Raw genomic sequence first — 20,852 nt, 5'->3', positions numbered from 1 at the left:
TGGTGGGTGCTAAAAGTGCTGTCTGCAAAGTTATGGTCCCTGAACCCGCTGGGTTGCCATGCAAGCTCTGTTTTGCAATTTTGGATGCAGGGGATCAGTCTCTTTATTTAAAAAAGAAAAAGAAAAAGTTTCTAATCCTCATGGCCACCAAAGTTTGCAAAAGGTCTTCCATCATGCCCCATTCCCACCTGTCAACTTCCTGGCCAGAATATTCCAAAATCCAAAATAAATCACGAGAGCAGAATCAGAGAAGTACAGATAGTATGGTGATCGTGCAGACACTCTCCAAAGAGTTTCCTCTTGTTTTCCTTACCTTCTCCGCTGTCTTTTTTTTATTTAAAGATGTGCCACTGTTTCTTTCCAACCCTCACTTCCTGGATGCTGACCCTGCGCTGTTGGACACAGTGGGTGGTTTGCATCCGAATGAAGAGGAGCACAGACTTTTCGTTGACTTGAACCCGGTGAGTTAACCATCCATAGACTAGCTAGCTGTAGTGTTTACTTCCTTTTTAGTGGGCATCACTGCGATGTCTGAAAACCCCAGTAAGCATCTACCTTGTCAGACAGCCATTTTGACAAATTAGTAAGGGTTAGGGGACATTCCCAGCCTAGCAAGTCCCATAGCCAGGAAATGAGGCTTGGCCAAACCTGTCCTTTGAGTCCAGCAATAGAGGGTAGTGATGAGAGAGCTTTTTCGGTAGTGGCTGTCCCAAGGGAAGTTTCCCTAGCACCCACGTAGCTATATTTTTGGCAGCAGTCTGAAACTTTTCTGTGCTCCCAGGCTTTTAAAGTCTCTTGGTACTCTTAGCGTTTAATATCTACTATTTTAGTCTACATCTTGCGGTTTTAACTCTTGTACCTGATGATGGTTTTAGTTTTTCAGTCTGTACTTTATTTTATCTCTGTTGGAATGTCTGTCGGTTTTATGTTTTTCATTGTGACTTTTATTAAGTTACGTTATATTTTATTAAGTTATGTTTTAAACTAGACTGTATAATGCCGAGAGAAATCTATTTTATGAAGCATTTAATACATTTAAATTGACGGAGTCAAACTGAAACAGCTGGGGGCAAAATCGGGCTCACGGACCGCCAGTTGCGCAACTCTGCAGTAATATGTGTTCAAGCCTTTGGATGCAGGCCTGCTGATCTCCTCTTCTTCCTTTTTTTTTTTTTTTTGCCAAAAAGAATAGCTTACTAGCACGGAGGGGGAACCCTCTTCTGTGTCCCACAAACGTGGCCTGGTAGAGTACAAGGCGGTAGAGTGGACTGTCCCACTTCAGGCTGCAGGGGGAGTATCATTTTTAATGGTGCTCCTTAGAAGCGGAAAACCAGCAGAGCAGGAAGAACATAAGAGCCGTGCTAGATGAGACCAAACACCAATCTTACCCAGTATTCTGTTCACATAGTGGCCAACAAGCTGCCTGTGGGGAGCCCACAAGCCAGACATGAGGGCAATAGCTGTCTCCCACTGTTGTTCTGCAGCAACTTGTATTCAGAGGCTTATAGGCACCATGACGAGTAGCCACTGATAGCCTTATCCTCCATGAATTTGTCTAAACCCTTTTCAAGCCATTTAGGGTACAATCCTATACGTATTTAGACATCCTGCACTTCCTCGGGTGTCCCAGCATCTTCCATCCCTCCATTGTGAAAACTATCCGTTTAGCTTACTCTCTGGTTCCTGTTCTTTCATCAGTTACTGATCCATTGGAGGACTTATCCTCTTATCCCATGACTGCTAACTTTACTCGGGAGCTGTCAGGGTTCCTCTTATGACCTGGACCCTTGAGCAACTCCCTAAGGATCTCTTGCCTCCTTAAGAGCCCCACCTTCCTTCTTTTAAACTTCCCCTTCCTTATAATGTGCGGTGTAGGCTGTAGACGTGGGGTGATTGACACGCCAGACACAGAGTTTAACCACAACAGTTTCCTGGTAAATTAAAGCAAGTAAATCACAACTAAAGGTCCAAAGGTAGTTGCACAATAGAACTGAGTGATACAAAAGCCATTAAGAGAAGATAAAAGTCGCAAAACGCAGGTTCCTTTACCCTACCTGCACTTAGTCTTCTCCAAGCTGCTTCTTCCTTCTTCAGGCTCTGGTCTCCCCGACTTTGACTTTTACTAGCTCTCTTGATCTCTTTTTATACCCTCCTCCCTCAAAACCAAAAGTACAGTTTCAAACCTGAAGAAATGAAACAACTGGGGAAATGAAACTGAAGCTTAAACAGGGAAATGAAACTACTCCTCAGAGGGATAACCCTTCCCAACAAAAACTCCAGGCCTAAGCCTGACCATTTTTCCCTTTGCCTCTGTAGGTCTCAAACCTTAACAGAAGCGTTTTGTGGGATGTTGTCAAAAGCTGTTAGAAAGTCTGTGCAATCTCTGCTGGGTCACCTCTATCCAATGCTTATTAACGCTCTCAAAGCACTTTGGCAGGTTAGTGAGACAGAACTTATCTTTGCAGAAACGATGCTGATTCTTCTTCAGTAAGGCTTGTCCTTTTGAATGCTTGAAGATTTTATCTTCAATAACACTTTCCAGTTTATCTGGAACAGATGTTAAGCTAATCGGCCTGTAATTTTCTGGATGCTCCCTAGATCCCTTTTTAATAATTGGTGTTAAGTTGGCCACTTTCTAGTCCCCCAGGTACAGAGGTTGATCATAGGAACAAGGTATGTATTTTTGTTAGAAGGTCAGCAATGCCATATTTGAGTTTGCTGTTTTCTCTGTGCAGGGAGGTATGTGTGTTTACATAAAGGGATATTTTAAAATGTGATTATCTCCTGCCGCTTGCAGTAGTACGCTTCTGGACTCTACGCCCGTTGCATGGGTAGACCAGGAAATAAGCTATTGTAAGAGGCATATGCAAAACACCTCTGTTTTCTGTTCTTTAAAACCAAACCCTGGGAAGCTGTGTTAGTACAACCCCTTTTTTCCTACCACCATGCTACCTACCTTGTGGTCTGCAGTTATGACTCTCAGTGGACTGCTTTGGAAGGCAATGGTTTATAACCTGATCTGATGAGAACCATATCTAATCTGTTATCCACTTGTATTGCATTGTTTGTGGCTTGCATCTTGCCATGGATTCCATAGGACAAGGATGTTTTTTAAGAAAAAAATTATCGCACTGATTAAGCTAGCTTTAAAAGCAAACATCAATTAGTGCAGAGATTTTCTTCTCAAACTGTGGGCAGCCTCCTTCCCCTGAGGAGGGCGATGTTTTCATGGGAGGGGGAAGGGATCTGTAGCAAGAAGGAGCCTAGGACATGCTCTTCCAGAGATGGAGGTTTAGTGCTGTAGCCATCCAAAGCACAGCCGGGAAAGATACCTCCCATCCAAAGACCCTAGGGCCTAGAGCATCTGCAAATCATAAACGGTTCTAGGCTCGATGGGCTACTGGTAATTTGACTCCATGTACGGCACTTTTGGAATACATTACTCAAGGCTAGGGCGATACTAGCACTTCTTAATTGGACCCAGTGTAGCAATAAGTTGGCTGAGATGGACCAGAGCTGGTAACTCTCAGTGCGAGGTATTGTAAAAGTTATTAACATCTCCTTAATCTCATGGGAAACAAGCACAGCTTGACATTTATTATCCAAGCAGCTTTTGATGCGTACGAGTGGAGAAGACTATTCCATCCCCTGCTAGAACTTCACACCCATACACAGTGCACAAATCACACCCACGCTGTCATATGTTCTGAAAGATAACCAGCTTAAGATACAACAGATTTTAATCACACATTTCTGATTTCTTTACTGGGAAAGCTACAGATGTTTTGCTAGCCCTGGTAAATCAGCGTCCCCGCCGTCCTGGGCAGGAGGTTGCGGATATTTTTTTTAAAGATAAAACGCCAGTAGTGTACCTTGCTAGAGTTGCCACTCCATCAGTTCTCTAGAAATTGAAATCGGAATTTGTATGTGTATGGGGGGGGGGATGCATCTTAACTTTGGTGCGCATGGGTGCAAACGCACATGCATGAACGTTAAGTTGCCATGCCATGCCACAGCCTGAAGCTATCGCTGTATCTTTTTTCTGTTTTTGGGTGTCACTGATAAAGCATTGTAGGCCGAGTGATTGTTGGGTCCCTGCCACTGGGTTTCCTGCCTCCAGCTCCACCACCCTCAGTGATTTAAAGCTCTCCTGCACCTATAAATAACTATTTCTTTATTTATTACATTTCTATCCTGCCTTTTTTCCTCCTCAAGGAACTCAAGGCGGCGTACATAGTCCTCCCCCTCCTCCATTTTATCCTCACAACAACAACCCTGTGAGGTGGGTTGGGCTGAGAGTCTGTGACTGGCCCAAAGTCACCCACTGAGCTTCCACGGCCGAGTGGGGACTAGAACCCAGATCTCCCGACTCCCAGTCCAGCACTCTAACCACTACACCACACTGCCTCTCTATATAGCACTTGCAAGTGTTCAAAGCACCTCCCATGCATTACTTAGCATTCAGAGAATTGTATTTGCGGTTAGTGGAGAGCAGGGCTGGGCAACTTGTGGTCCTTCAGACGTTTTGGGCTACAACTCCCATAATCTCTGAGCATTGGTCATGTGGGCTGGGGTTGATGGGAGTTGTAGTCCAACAACATCTGGAAGGGCACCAAGTTGTATATAGGATGATGCCTGTGGTCCAGTGCACAGTCTCTGTTGCTTACTGTAATTAAGCCTCAATGCATGTGACAGAACTGCATGCATTTTCTTCCCATTTACCCTCGCCTACATTTTGTGCTTCCGTGTAAAATTTATGTTGTAAGCTCCTGTCTTCTTGTTTGCTCCATAAACCCACGTGTACCCACACCCTGTACACTGGTGCTCTACTAATAAATCCCCTTTCCCCCCCTAGTATATCTTTAACCCAGCCCACCCCCCAAATATATCATTTCTGGAACAGCTTGAAAGCGCTGTGACTCATCTCAGGGGAAGTGATATCAAGACAGAATGTTGAGCTTTGGCCCTGTGCTAATTTAGATCATCCTAGATCTGATTATGTTATAATACGTCTCAAGGATGATTGGGTTTTCTTCTCTTCATAGGTATTTTGTGTGCTTGGCATCTCACCCGTTCCTTTGAGGAGGTTGGGCTAGCATTTTAGACCCGTACCGAGCTGAGAGGCTGAGTGTGTGACCACCTGAAGGCCGACAAGCGAGGGTGGGCGACACAGGGCATGGGCCTTCCGTGAGGCGGAAGAGGCAGCTGCTTCAGGTGGCAGTTCTGATAAAACTGTTCTTTAGTGTTTGAGGGTAAAGGAGAGTGAAGAGAGTATAATAGCAATTGATGCAATGGGATGTTTCAATAAGACATGATAATTGGATGTGGGCTTGCAGTGAGTCACACCACAGACCCAACTTTCTCATGGTTCTCCAAGACCTCAGGCAAGTATCTTACCCAACACTGATACTAGAGGCCCTTTTTTCAACTGGAGATTCCCAGGATTGAGGTGGTGCTGTCAAGGGCTCCTTGGAGGCCTCTCTCAGTCTAATCCAGTAGCCAAGTCCAGACACAGACAAAGGGATTCTTTTCAAAGCTTTATTCCTCTTTTACAGCTTAACAACTCTACTGTTAGCAACTAGATATGAGCAGCAGAGTACCTATGCCTTAAGTTGGAACAGTTGGTCCCTGTTTGAAGGAGAATCACTGGCAGTCCCTGAACTTATGGGCTAGGGAGAGTCCCTCCCCTTTTCCCTTGGATCCTCTGGGCACAACCGTTGTTTGCGTGCCAACTGGGCACTACGCCTCCTTTCCGCGCCCCCCATTTAGCGCCGCTCCCTGCGTCGGCGTCGTGCGTCCAGCAAGTCTGCTTCCCGTGTTCTCTCACTCCCGGGACTGCTATCTATGCCAGGAATGCTGGTGGGAGGAATCCCTGCCAGCTGTTGGCCCTGGGATGGATGAGCGCGCTCCTCTCCCAGGAGCGGCTGCTCTTCCTCAGAATCAAAACTACTCTGGGATTCTATGGGCTTAGTCCCCTTCATGGATCACTGCCTTGTTGTGGCGAAGGGGCTTGCGTAACTCAGTGAAGCCATAAGCTATGCCGTGCAGGGCCACCCAAGACAGACAGGTCATGGCGGAGAGTTCTGACAAAATGTGGTCCACTGGAGAAGGAAAAGGCAACCCACTCCAGTATTCTTGCCAAGAAAACCCCATGGAACGTATCACAAGGCTAAAAGATATGACGCCGGAAGATGAGCCCCTCAGGTCGGAAGGTGTCCAATATACTACTGGGGAAGAGTAGAGGGTATTTCCAAGTAGCGCCAGAAAGAGTGAAGCGGCTGGGCCAAAGCCGAAAGGACACTCAGCTGCGGATGTGTCTGGTGGTGAAAAGAAAATCCGATGCTGTAAAGAACAATATTGTTTAGGAACCTGGAATGTCAGATCAATGAATCAAGGTAAGCTGGAGGTGGTCAAACATGAGATGGCAAGATTGAACATCGACATCTTGGGAATCAGCGAACTCAAATGGACAGGCATGGGCGAATTTAATTCAGGTGACCATCATATCTACTATTGTGGGCAAGAATCCCTTAGAAGAAATGGAGTAGCACTCATAGTCAACAGAAGGGTGGGAAAAGCAGTACTGGGGTACAATCTTAAAAATGATAGAATGATCTCAGTACGAATCCAAGGCAAACCATTCAACATCACAGTAATTCAAGTCTATGCCCCAACCACTGAGGCCGAAGAAGCTGAGGTTGATCGGTTCTATGAAGACCTACAACACCTTCTAGAACTAACACCAAAAAAAGATGTCCTCTTCATCATAGGGGATTGGAATGCTAAAGTAGGAAGTCAAGAAATCACTGGGATAACAGGCAGGCATGGCCTTGGTGTACAAAATGAAGCAGGACAAAAGCTAATAGAGTTTTGCCAAGAGAACACGCTGATCATAGCAAACACTCTTTTCCAACAGCACAAGAGACGACTCTACACATGGACATCACCAGATGGTCAATATCGAAATCAGATTGATGATGTCCTTTGCAGCCAAAGATGGAGAAGCTCCATACAGTCAGTAAAAACAAGACCTGGAGCTGACTGTGGCTCAGATCATGAGCTGCTTCTTGCAAAATTTCAGCTTAAATTGAAGAACATAAGGAAAACCACTAAACCATTCAGGTATGACCTAAATCATATCCCTGATGAATATACAGTGGAGGTGAGGAATAGATTTCAGGGATTAGACCTGATAGACAAGAGTGCCTGAGGAACTATGGACGGAGGTCTGTAACATTGTTCAGGAGGCAGCAACTAAATCCATCCCAAAGAAAAAGAAATGCCAGAAAGCCAAGTGGCTGTCTGATGAGGATGTACAAGTAGCTGAGGAAAGAAGGGAAGCAAAAAGCAAGGGAGAAAGGGGAAGATATATCCAACTGAATGCAGAGTTCCAGAGAATAGCAAGGAGAGACAAGAAGGCCTTCTTAAATGAACAATGCAAAGAAATCGAGGAAAACAACAGAATGGGAAAGACTAGAGATCTCTTCAAGAAAATTGGAGATCTCAAGGGAACGTTTTGTGCAAAGACGGGCATGATCAAGGACAAAGAAGGCAGGGACCTAACAGAAGCAGATGAGATTAAGAAGAGGTGGAAAGAATACACAGAAGAACTATACAGGAAAGATCTGAATGTCCCTGATAGCCATGATAGTGCGGTCACTGAACTTGAGCCGGACATCCTAGAGAGTGAAGTCAAGTGGGCCTTAGGAAGCATTACTAACAACAAAGTTAGCGGAGAGGACAGTATTCCAGCTGAGCTATTTAAAATCCTAAAAGATGATGCTGTTAAAGTGCTGCATTCAATATGCCAACAAATCTGGAACACTCAACAATGGCCGCAAAACTGGAAAAGGTCAGTTTACATTCCAATTCCAAAGAAGGGCAACGCCAAAGAGTGTTCAAACTACCGCACAATTGTGCTCATTTCACATGCCAGCAAGGTGATGCTCAAAATCCTACAAGCTAGGCTTCAGCAGTATGCGAACCGAGAACTACCGGAAGTACAAGCTGGGTTTCGAAGAGGCAGAGGAACTAGAGATCAAATCGCCAACATTCGCTGCATCATGGAGAAAGCAAGAGAATTCCAGAAAAATGTCTATTTCTGCTTCATTGATTACGCTAAAGCCTTTGATTGTGTGGATCACAACAAACTGTGGCAAATTCTGAAAGTGATGGGAGTACCAGACCACCTTACCTGTCTCCTGAGAAACCTGTACGAGGGTCAAGAAGCAACAGTAAGAACCAGACATGGAACAACCGAGTGGTTCAAAATTGGGAAAGGAGTACAACAAGGCTGCATATTGTCGCCCTGCTTATTTAACTTATATGCAGAGTACATCATGAGAAATGCTGGGTTGGATGAATCAGAGGTCGGAATTAAGATTGCTGGGAGAATTATCAACAACCTCCGATATGCAGACGATACCACCCTAATGGCAGAAAGCGAAGAGGATCTCAAGAGCCTCTTGTTGAGGGTGAAAGAGGAGAGTGCAAAAGCTGGTTTGAAACTCAACATTAAAAAAACGAAGATCATGGCATCTGGCCCCATCACTTCCTGGCATATAGAAGGGGAAGAAATGGAAGCAGTGACAGATTTTACTTTCTTGGGCTCCAAGATCACCGCAGACGGTGACTGTAGCCATGAAATTAAAAGACGCTTGCTCCTTGGGAGGAAAGCTATGGCAAACCTAGACAGCATAGTAAGAAGCAGAGACATCACCTTGCCGACAAAGGTCCGTCTAATCAAAGCTATGGTTTTCCCAGTAGTAACGTATGGCTGTGAGAGCTGGACTATAAGGAAGGCTGAGCGCCGAAGAATTGATGCTTTCAAACTGTGGTGCTGGAGAAGACTCTTATGAGTCCCCTGGACTGCAAGGAGGTCACATCAGTCCATCCTAAAGGAAATCAACCCTGAGTGCTCATTGGAAGGACAGATACTGAAGCTGAAGCTGAAATATTTTGGCCACCTAATGTGAAGAGAAAACTCTCTGGAAAAGACCCTGATGCTGGGAAAGACTGAAGGCAAAAGGAGAAGGGGATGGCAGAGGATGAGATGGCTAGATAGCATCACGGATGCAATGAATATGAACTTGAGCACACTCCGGGAGAGAGCGCAGGACAGGAAGGCCTGGCGTGCTATGGTCCATGGGGTCACGAAGAGTCTGACACGACTGAACGACTGAACAACAACAACAAAATGGGCTTAGTGTCCACCCTGACTGGTGTTACTTAGGGGCAAAAAGAGTGGGCAATGGATCAAGACTTTCCTGGGTCAAATCTCACTTCTGCAATTGGGTTCCTTAGTTGGTTTCGTAAGGCCACTGACTCTTCACCACCACCTTCATCCACTCACACCTTCCGCGATGTGGGTATGAGAATCCTGGTCTACCTTACAGGATTGGTTGCTTTGATTTCTTGAAATAAAGCATGTGTACTGCTTTAAGCATTCTAAAGTGATTTATAGTCAAATGCATTGTTTGTAGGCAATGGCCATTACAATATGAATCATCAAACAAAATATGTTTTTAAAAACCCAGAAACAATCCAGAGACATGCCAGCTTCCTATTTACCTGGCACATTCTGCAGTCTAAAAGGATGTGTTCTAGTATTGAGCTATGGATTAGTATGTATTACCAGGTCATGGAAGGATAGAAGGTGTATTCTGGGATACTGGCAGAGCAGTATATATTTTTATGCATTTGTTCCACAGCGATATTTATCTATATCCTGCTTTTCTACTACGAAGGGATTCTCAAAGCAGCTAACAATTCTAACTGTGAAAAACTGCCAATGCAAAATGGTGACATACTAATAACAATAAAATGCCAGCATAGCAGCTAGGATGCTTTAAAACAACGGCCAGATGAGATTAAAAGGGATATTTCTTTCAAAAATCTTGGCAGAGGTTTTGACCTGGCACAGTAAAGATGACAAAGTAGCATCTGAATCTGGTTCCTTTTACAGGAGACTTGGACAGAACCGGCCTAATTGTTTGGCTGTTTTCTTGGGCAGTTTTTGTAGCATATTCTTGGCTTTATATCGGCCTGGAATGAGACCTTCACAAGCTTCTTAAAAGTTCTGGCTGCAGCTCAAATTCCTGGAATGGCTGTCTTTTGGTAGTGGCAGCCTGAGCAAAGGAAATGGAAGAATTTGGAGCAGCGGCTCACTTGAATGTCAGATGCTTTTAACATAATTTTAATATGTGTCTGTCACGGTGTGGAGCCATAATGCAGCCCCTCGACTTGCCCCAAACAATTCAAAATGGAAGCAAATAGTGTGTGTGTGTGTGTGTGTGTGTGTGTGTGGTGTTTTGTTTTCTTGAAGGCAGATAAAAACCTTCTTTTCCTACTGCTGATCCGCTGGAGTCTCTGTCATACTATGCTGCCACTACTCTTTATAATTCAATGTCCTGTTGCTTTAATACAGCTTTTAAGTTTTTGTGCACCGTGCTGAAATGTATAGGAACAGCCATATAAGGAACTTTAACATAAATCCAAAATTAAACGCCTTGAGCAGGTGCAAACGTTTTGTGTGAGCTGGTAATCCCCAAGCCGTGGGTCAGGTTATACTAAGAGTCCTGTGAGATATCAATACTTCTATGAGAGCAAAGTAGCTGTCCTCAGGGAGGCAATTTGTTACATTTCTGTGAGTCACTGTTCTCAGCCTGCGTCTTTCCAGTTAGGAGTCATGTCATGATGGTGACTTCAGCAGGTACTAGGCTTCTCCAATGGCAGGTCGTTCTTACATTTACAACTGAGAAGAATTGAAGTGTGCAAGAGTGAAGGGGCTCGCCATTTTAAAATTGGAAATGGTGTGAGATGTCTGGAAAATATTGTATATTTGGAGGCATGCTGAAATTAGATTTTCGATGCCTGTCAAAGATGAATTTGTTTAACAAAGCATTTGCTGATTTTAATGCCTAACTTTAATAGATTTTCTGTTTGATTGTGGATGTTTCTTCTTCAGTTTTTTATACATATTTCCATTGTACAATCGTTCACAATCTTATTCCAGTCAGTATGTAATTGTTTATATTGGCTCATAGCTTTACATAACCTTTTCCGCCTTACAATGTTCCTAACAGATAATAGGTTGCACCTTCTGCTATACTCTATTATTCCAAAACAGAACAAAAATAGACCACTTTTCAATAACCCTTTTGTTTCCCTATCTATCCTCTCTAATTCCAATAATATTTGAGAGTTTCTGCATAAACACCAGCTCCCAGACATTGATGGGCTATCTTTTTGCTTCCATTTATAACTGACTGCAATTCTAGCAGCTGTTAGTAAATTAATTATCATTTCCTGATCTTTTTTAGGTGCCTTATTCTTCACATATCCAGTGAAACTGAGCTCTTGCACAGCTCCTGTTAGCTTCAGTAGTGCTTACAAAGCATGCACAATAATTGCAGTGAAATGGGCTGTCTAGGATCTTTTCAAAAACAACTCGATTCCTACAAGCTATTGCATTCATGTCCTACTTGTAGCTTTTTGATGCTTTTCACAATTTCTTTTTCTTTTTATCACCCTGAATAGTTTGGCAAACTGCCCGACGCAGTTCTCAACCCTAACTCTAGATTATTTATGAATAAAATCATGGGGCTGTTGGCCCAGTCTTCTGGGTCTCACTGACTCGTGTGAATTGAGCATGGGACCTAGAACACTACCAAAGCTCCTCTTGGGCTCCCCATTACTGGAGACGATTTGTAGTGATGGGCAAGCTTACCTTTTAGGAATATTTGCTTGCCATGACTGAATTGAGCTTCCAAGCTTAGAATACAGCTTGAAAACCACTGCAGGAGATCAGCGGAGGGGGTCATTGATGGAGGACTTTCTAGGATAGAGTGGTACTCAAAATTCTTTGCATAAAAATGTCTGCATGCATGCATTCGTTTTTCCTAGCGGGTTTAGCTGTCGGCATAATGCCTGGCCTGTTCTCGGCATGTACATTTTGCCTTTCTGATGCCTTAATGTACTTGCGGGTTTTGAATGTCTGTATTGTCACAAAGGAAGCAGGCACAGCAAAAGCTTCTTAGCCCAAATGTCTTTGTTTTCTCCCTTGCCCAAGATTAGGCGGAAAGCCAACAGACTCTTATCCCTCTCTCTGCTTAGGCTGAAAGCATCTGGACTTACGTGGCACATGGCATGGAGGGTTATCTGCTGAGCTGCCTCGCTCACCCCCCTCCTCGGATCCCCCGCATAGGGTTGCCATGCCAGCTTCCTTTTCTCCCAGAGGCTCCTTTTCCCTCTTAACAAATCGCGGTACTGCTGATGGCAGGTTTTTCAGCTTCACAGTGGGAAGGCGGGCAGGGATTCTCTCGGGTCACTCCTTGCCCCGCAGCTATTAAAAGCATACGCTGTTCTGTCGAGAAGGAACTGGCAATGGCAGAGGTTCCACGTGCTCATGTGGAACCCTAGCGCCCACCTCACCGGTTTCAAGGCAGGGAGAAGGCTTGCGCGTGCACCCAAAGGATGGCACACGGCCACCACTCCCCTCCGTGGAAACGAACGGGCAGCCCGCGTGTTGAAGAGCACGGAAAGCATTGAAGCGTCGGCTCAGGAGTCGCTCAGTCAGCCCTGCGAGGGACGTGTCGCTGCCGTATTCCGCGCTGGCTCATTTATCTTTTGCCTGGGTCTGGGCAAGTATGGAAATGCAATTAATCCATCAGTCAACCCAAGTTGCCGTCTTAAACAGCTCCTTTTGCCCACCCACGAGTGTTCTGGCCTTACCTGCTTATAGGAATGGGAACGAGACGTTCAGGAGCTGCTGCAGCAGCTGTATCTTTGATACGAAACGAACGTGCTGCTGCTGTGCTTGCGTGAACGTTGGGGCTGATGCGCTCCCGCTTAGGGGCTGGATGCGCCCGATCTCGGCTGATCTCGGAAGCCAAGCAGGGTCAGCCCTGGGTAGTGCATGGATGGGGGACCGCCTGGGAATCAGGCTTCCTGCCCTGAGCAGGGGGCTGGACTCGACGGTCTTGTAGGCCCCTTCCAACCCTATGCTTGTATGATCTATGATACTTGAGTGGAGAGGCTAGCTGATTCAGAGCTCTCATAAGGAGTTGCAACAGCATAGTCAGAAATACATCTGCACATGCCCAGAGATTAAACAGCATAAACAAAAGAAGCAATTCAGTATGAACTTCTTGTATCAATGGAACAAAGGCACATATCCTTGAGCAACTCACTATTTGAAAGCTTTAATTTAGGGCACATCTTGACCCACAAACAATTTGTAGTTATCAGTTCTACACACAGAACAGCTCCCCTCACTCCCTGCGCAACTCTCGCTTGCGCTTCGTCCTTCACTATGCTTTGCAACATTTCTATCGCACTCTGGTTTTCGACAAGCCTCCTCTCTAGCTTTCTCCAGCCTGGTGCCCTCTACACTTTCTGTCTGCTTGCTTCTCACCAGTGACTTTCAGCAAAAGTTTACCCGTACTTTAACCATACAAAAATCCCATTTTAATCATAACAGTTTCAGCACGTATACTATCCCTTCACAAACATACAGTTTTACTTGCATTATTTTGTTCAAAAACATCTTCCTTTCTGGCGAACACGCAAGTGGAGCCTAAGCTATGATTTTGCCTTTCTCATATTGTATGGTATATGCCAATTTGTAACATCTTGGGGTTGGACTCGATGGCCTTGTAGGCCCCTTCCAACCCTACTATTCTTTGATCTTTTAACAATAGCACACAATTCAGCACGCGCTCTTGGCGAAGCCTGTGCGTGGGCTTGTTTCTTCTTTTAAGCCTGACAAGACTGAAACATCAAGAGATTGCCTTCATCTCTAAAATTCTAACGGGCCTTATTTTTCTCTATTAAATTCATTTGTTTTACAAGAGATAGATAGGGGTGGCTTCCTCTTAAGGAGATCAGCATTTTTTCCATTTTCCCAAGGGCTTCTGGGAGGGAGCAACATTCTGGCACCACTCCTTCAGTAAGAGCCATCAAATGAGTGGATGGCAGTGAAACCCACAAGTTATTAGGATCACATTTAAATTCAGCTCAACATTTACCTAATAAATCTCTTCTTAATACGTTTATAGGACTATGATCCATTAGCATGAAAGCATGGTCTGTTTTAAAGGGGACCCTTCAGACACCGTGACTTCTTTATTAAGGGGTTGGTAAATTTGGGATCCCATCAATTTCATCATCCACTCTCAGCGTCCCGAGAGGGGCAGTTCTTTCGTATTTAGCATAAAAACACCTGTATCAACTAGACAAGAGTACTCATTTTCTCCAGCCTTGATTTTCAAGAACAGGGCATTCGGTTTCAGTTTCCAACTGTTAGGTGTTGGGGAAGGGGTTTTTGGCTTTTATGTGGAAATCTCCCTGGGACCGTCATTGCCTACTCCCTTCTCTTTCTGCCCTTGCTCTTCTCTTTCTGCCCTTGCTAACCCTTCAAACAATAATTACAGATGTCACTGGCATTTTGAGGTGGCTGCCGGGGCCCCTGTGGCTGGCCTCCTCGGCTTCTTCCTCGCCCACGTCCTCTGCCTCGCGTCTTGTAAAATCTACCTTCAGAAATTGCTGCGGCCAGCATTTTCACACTATTTGCTGACTCCTTCTCTCCCTTCTTCTCTCTCTCTCATCTCTGCCATTAAAAAAAAATGTGTTTGCCAAACTCAAAACTTCCGACACGGACTTTCCTTGCCACCCAGGAACATGGCAAGTAAAATACTCTCTAATGTCCAGGACACTCTGGTCCACAAACATGCCACCTACCAGAGGTTTACTCTGCTCAGCTTCTGAGTCCATGTCAGGGTGGAAACTGAGCCCATAGAGCCCCAGAGCAGTTCTGATTCTGAGGAGGAACCGCAATCCATGGGAGAGGAGCTCGCTCATCTCTCACAAGCACAGCAGATGGCAGAGATTCCTCCTGCAAGCATTCCTTAGATAGATAGTGACCCTGGCAGTGAGGGAGCGCTGGAGGGGGGCTTGCTGGACGCTCGGCGCACACGCAGGGAGCGACGACAGATGGAGGGCGCCGAAAGGAGGCGTAGCACCCATTTGGCGCAAAAGCAATGGCCGCCTCCCATGGACCCAAGGGAAAGAGGGAGGATCTCTCCCTAGCCCATAAGTTCTGGGTCTTCAAGTGACTCTCTTTCAAATGGGGATCAACTGCCTACTCGAAGCATAGGCCACTCTGCTGTTCCTTGCTTTAGTCGCTGGTGATTAGCATCTGAAAGAGTCATTAAGTTGTAAACGGATTAAAGGTTTGAAAAGAATCCTTTTGTCTTTGTCTTGAGTTGGCTATTGGAGTCTACTGAAAGAGGCTGCCAGGGCACTCCTGACAGTCCATAGCACCGTACGTGCGAATGGACTGGGAGGGTCTGGAAAAAGAAACTCCCCTGGTGTTTCATGTTGCCCTTTCATCAATAGCCGAAAGGGCTTCTAAGTGACAAATAAGCTGGTTCTGGTGGGCTCGCTCCATCTTCACCTGGGACAGCGGGGGTTAAAAATTTGTATAGTGGAACTCAAAATGGGATACAATCCAGACGGGGCAGAGGCGGTTAAATAAGCAGGCAGAGCCATGGGGGGGTGGGGAGCGGTAAGGCTTTCTGGGGCAAAACCCTTTTGTCTTTGGCTCTGCTTGTAAGCCTCATTTGCCCAACGGTACCAATAATCCATCTGGCCAGGAAATTTATCTTCTAGGACTAGTCTCAAGTCCCTCAAAACTTGATGGTTAAAGGATCCTATATTCGGCCAAGAGTGGGAGGTAACGGGCCACTCTTCAACACATAAGACACACACATTTCTTAGACAAACCGGCTGTACCAGACAACCATTTTTTTTAAAGGCTTCATCATCACGGACTACCCAAGGGGGCAGAACAATTCTTTCCCATCTTCACTCGTTTTTGAGGAATTGAACGGCACTCTTATAACTGTGTTACCATTCTGCGGGGAGAGGGGCGGGTACGCACAACACATTAGGAGTGAGTTAAAGGATTCTTTCCACACTGCCTGAGACCGAGGGTGTCTCCGGATGGAGGGCTACCAGCCAAAAGGCATTGTGTGGCTATGACTTCTTTTCCTTAACGGATTATTTTGTGGAAAGAAAAAGATGGAAGAAATAGTGAGAAAACACCAGAGGGTTACAAGATGAAGATGACGTTGTCTGGACCAGCCCCTCAATAAAATTCCATGAATGAGGCAGGATAATTGCATGATAAGAGCCCTGTCTGGAAGCACCCCATGTCTTTGTACAGCTCTGCTCTCCCATTAGTTTGAAATCTGCCCACTCCATGAGATAATGTCTGGATTCATTTATTTATTTATAATTATATTTATGAATTGCTTACATTAAAATAAATTTCTAAGCAACATACAAAATAATACAGTATAAGATTATAATTAAATATTGCATATTATTACTGTATGCATAGGATAAGATTACCTTCTTGGGAATATTTCTTGGAAAAAGTATGTTTTCAGTAGGCACCAAAAACCTTGAGGGGTTGGTGCCTGTCTAATTTTTAGTGGTGGTGAGTTCCAGGGAATGGACACTAAGATACTAAAGGCCCTATTCTTAGCCACCATGGACCAAACCTCTGAAACTCTGTATCTCCCAGTGATTAATCGCTAAGCTTCTAGCTCTTTAAGCAACAATGGCCTGGTTCGCACATAATGGTAATCCATAGCATGGGTTAATGAATCCTGGGTTGTCATGATGTGTGAGTGCAGCTGTGTTAACAAACCATGGTTTATCAACCATAAACAATGCAGGAAAAAGAACCCATGGTTTATTGTTGGGTTGTAAGCTTGGTTTATTTGAACAGTGGGTTGTCATTATGTATGAACCCAGAACTGTGGGTTTTTCATGGGTTGTTTTGCCATTTTATAGAGGTGGTGGGCAAGAGCAGTAAAAAACAAACAAACAGCTGCTCGGCATTCCAGTACTATAGCACTGCAAAGGCATTTGGGATTCAGGGAGGGGGTGGGCAAAGGAAGAGGGAAATAAACCAGGGATTGAGAAAACAAACCACAGTTTGTTCGATGGTCAGCTAGATGAACCCTAGGTAAGTCAACAAGCCATGGATTAAATAAACTCCATGTTAGGCATAATTAGAAAAGGAATTGAGAATAAAACTGCCAGTATCATACTGCTCCTATACAAGTCTATGGTGCAACCACGCTTGGAATACTGTGTCCAGTTCTGGTCACCGCACCTAAAAAAAAGATACTGTAGAGCTCGAAAAAGTGCGGAAAAGGGCAACTAAAATGATTAAGGGTCTGGAGCCTCCCTCCTATGAGAGAAGGTTGCAACAGCTGAGATTGTTTAGCTTGGAAAAAAGGAACGTAAGTGGAGACATGATAGAGGTCTACAAAATTATGCATGGTGTGGAGAATGTGGATAGGGAGACATTTTTCTCCCCCTCTCAAAGCACTAGAACCCAGTTTGGTCATCCTATGAAGGTGATTGGTGGGAGATTCAGGACAGACAAAAGGCAGGACTTCTTCGCACAGCGCAGAGTTAAACTATGGAGTTCACTCCCACAGGGTGTGGTGATGGCCACCAATTTGGACGGCTTTAAAAGGGGGTTGGACACATTCCTGGAGGAGAAGGCTATCTATGGCTACTAGTGCTGATGGCTGTGTCCTACCTCCAGTACCAGGGGCAGTGAGCCTATGTGCACCAGTTGCTGGGGAACATGGGTGGGAGGGTGCTGTTGTGCTCATGCCCTGCTTGTGGGTTCCTGGTCAACAGCTGGTTGGCCACCGTGTGAACAGAATGCTGGACTGGATGGACCCTTGGCCTGATCCAGCAGGGCTCTTCTGATGTTCTTAAATCCTGCATTGGCATTATGTGCACACCAAACCAACATCATCAGTGGGTCACAGGCCCAAATGGGTCACAGTACCAACACATCTCTGACTTCGGTGGCAGTACCCCTTCTTGCTGCATTTGCTTTTCTTATTTTTACACAGTTAGAGTTTGGAGTAAATGGCCTTCCTGATGTGCATAACTTTATCTCTCTCAGTTGTATCTACCATAGAAGAGTCATAGCAACCAAGTCTTTATTAAAATAGCTGGAATAAATGAGATAGATAGATCCTCACAATATTTTTACAGCCGCAGCGCTTTTACAGTCATATGTAGTGGCTGGTGCTGGGAGGTATCAGCTAGAAGGTATCTAGTTTCATCAGGACAACTGTTCATGCTTGCAGAGCTATGTGAATTTGGAGGGTGGAGAGTGCTATCTTGGGACCTGGATTGATGACAAAATGTTTTGATAAAGCAATGGGTAAACAGCTGCATGTTAAGAACTTGCCTCATCCTTAAGATCTGCATCTGAGGCCTTCCTCTGGATGTCCTTGCCTTTGGCAGTGAGGCAGCTGGCAACCACAGAGAAGGCCCATTTAGTGGTGGCTCCTCATTTCTGGAATATCCTCCCCAGACAAGTAACAAAGTCACCTAGAGCCATTGTGATATAGAAGCTGGAGCGTTGGACTGCGATTGAGGAGGCCAGGGTCAAACCCCTTCTCAGCAGCGAAGTTTGGTGAGTGACCTTGGGCCTGTCACTCTTTCTCAGCCTGACCTATTTTTCAGGGCTGTTGTGAGGATTTAAAGGTGGAACCACGTGTACTGCCCTGCGTTCATTGCATTTGGGCAAAAGATGAACGCCATTATTTCGCCAAGGTCTAGTGGTTGGTTTTGCTCTGCTATGACTGCCTGTGCCCCCCCCCAAAAAAAAATACGTGGTGTTGGTCACTTTGGTTCTATTGGTGCTGCCTTGTTGCTTTTTGAAAAAGGATTTTATTTGGTTTAGTACATTATTGCTGTGAGTCGCTTCTGTAGGCTGTTGAGTGGAAAAGTGGCTTATGAAAAATAAATGTGTGTTTAAAAAAAAACAACTCTTCTGTCTCCTTGTCATGCAGCTGACTGGAATTCCTATAAAGGGTGCCGTCAGAATGCAGCTAAATCTTTTTATAAAGCAAGTCATTGGCATACTGTAAGTAACAGGCTTCTAGGGCACTATTTTTTCAGACAGTGAGCTTGAGTTTAAAAGGGATTAACACCTTCTCTTCCCTTTCCCCTCTGCCACTTCTTCAATCCAGGTTGACTCCTTCCCAGACAGTTTTGCAGAGATGCTGGGGTGTTGCATACATTTGCATGTAACATACCCGAGCCCCAAATTGGGAAAGGGTTGCCAAAAAGCCATTGCTCTGATGGCAAAATCTTAAAATCCTCAATTTTGTCTCCTAATCTTTCAGGCAAACAGGAATGATTAAGCCAGTTGTGTTGCCGTTTCTTTGGTTTTCAGAGGTAAGTTTGAGTGTGCACTCACAAAAGCACAAATGTCTAGTTTGTGTGTGTAGAGCAGAGGTTTTGAACCTCTTTCAGCCTCAGGGGTGAATTTTTTTTCGGAAAAGCTCTGAGGAGCCATGTTTCGGAGGTGGGCAGGGCCAAAATAACAGCGTATTTTCACGTGATGCTTCTACTGCCAGTAACTAAGACTTTTAGAATGGACACACAACTTCACAAAAGCCAGGAAACAACCAAATGGTAGGTGGGAAAGGTCGGGTGGTCATCTGGGAATCCCAGGGGGTGCAATTTGGCCCGTGGGGTTGAGGTTCTACACCCTGGTGTAGAGAGAGTGGTTTGCAATGAGCTTGAGTGTAAACTGGATTTAATCAGACTGAATTATGTGACTTCCTCAAAAAGAAAAAAGTGTGTGTGTGTGTGTGTGTAAATATTCAGTTCTAAACTAAAACCTTGTGTAAGCCAGTTTTGTAATGACTACAAAGATTGATTTTGCCTGTCAAAAAAAGTCAATCTTTGTTCTAAGAAACTGTTTTTTTCTTTTCTTGTGAGCGTGCACCCTTTTTGCTACTTTCTACACCATCTAGAAGAGGCTAAAGATTGCCTGTCCGCAGCTTTGCCCTGCCGTGATGTAACAGCAAAGACTGGAGTGTTCTAAAGGAGGACTGGGCAAAAGTGTCAGCAATAGAATGTTGACAAGCATCTGGTGCTGAAAGGTCAACTTCGAAGGAGGAGAAAAAAAACTCAGAGGTTCAGGGGTGGGAGAAACTGTGCACTCTGTTGCCAGGGATGATGTTGACCAGAGAGGGGAGGTTTTGGACGCTTAGGGAACTGTAGGGCAGAGATCCAAGGGGACAGTGAGAGCTAAGGGGCAGTGAGGAGAAATCCTCTCTGGATAAAACTGGGAAAGCAAATTGGTATTTATTGTCAGAGACAATGAACACAATCTTTTTCTCTAGCACAGTATGGAATCATGCTTGTGAATTACACAGTGCGAACTCCTTGTGCGTTTTCTTCATGGACAGGTTTCTAGCATATGTGTGTGTGTGCGGGGTGGTGGTGGTGGATAATGTTGGATTTGGGACCAGGGTTGCCATGGGGGTCAAATGGGAAAGGCCCCAGACACATTGCTCTGTGCTCCTTGGAGAAAAGACAGAGAAAAGGTGTCTCTGAACAAGTGCGAGGTCTCCTTTGCCACTGAACTGACCACAGCCAGCTCCCACTTTAATCCTAGGGTTAAGGAGGAAAAATCTCCAGGTCAGAAGTTATGGCTTTGACACAAGCGTGAATCCTGTATCATCTTACTATAGAGTTTAACCCTAAGGGCAGATGTAATGCTGGCTCCCTGCAAATCAAGAGCCAGCTTTTGGATTGCACGTTCTTCCACAGACACACACACTCTGCTTTCCAAAGCAAATTTGTCCCTCTCCTTTCCAGGTGTTACTCATGGATTCTTATTGCATGTACATGGATTCTTATATACCAGGAAGGTGGAGAGGAACAATCTCATGGTTCCTGATTTTCAAAACAGCACAGTTTGGAAGAAGTCAACATTTATGTCTGAACCAGGC

General features: G+C 45.0%; 1 protein-coding gene across 1 annotated transcript in view; it reads left to right on the top strand.

Annotated features, from left to right (window-relative positions):
• Positions 1–20,852, top strand: part of SCARB1 (scavenger receptor class B member 1) — a 68,823-nt gene that overhangs the window by 35,427 nt on the left and 12,544 nt on the right. The window contains exons 8-10 of the mRNA XM_084819697.1: positions 343–461; positions 18,897–18,970; positions 19,233–19,284. Of these exons, the coding sequence (XP_084675823.1) occupies positions 343–461; positions 18,897–18,970; positions 19,233–19,284 (245 nt within the window). The remainder of the gene's footprint in view (positions 1–342; positions 462–18,896; positions 18,971–19,232; positions 19,285–20,852) is intronic.

This window comes from Heloderma suspectum, chromosome 13, assembly GCF_057233095.1.
Source record: "Heloderma suspectum isolate Gila_16-S chromosome 13, 16-S_ref, whole genome shotgun sequence".
Lineage (NCBI taxonomy): Eukaryota > Metazoa > Chordata > Lepidosauria > Squamata > Helodermatidae > Heloderma > Heloderma suspectum.
This window is presented reverse-complemented; position numbering and strand designations above follow the sequence as displayed.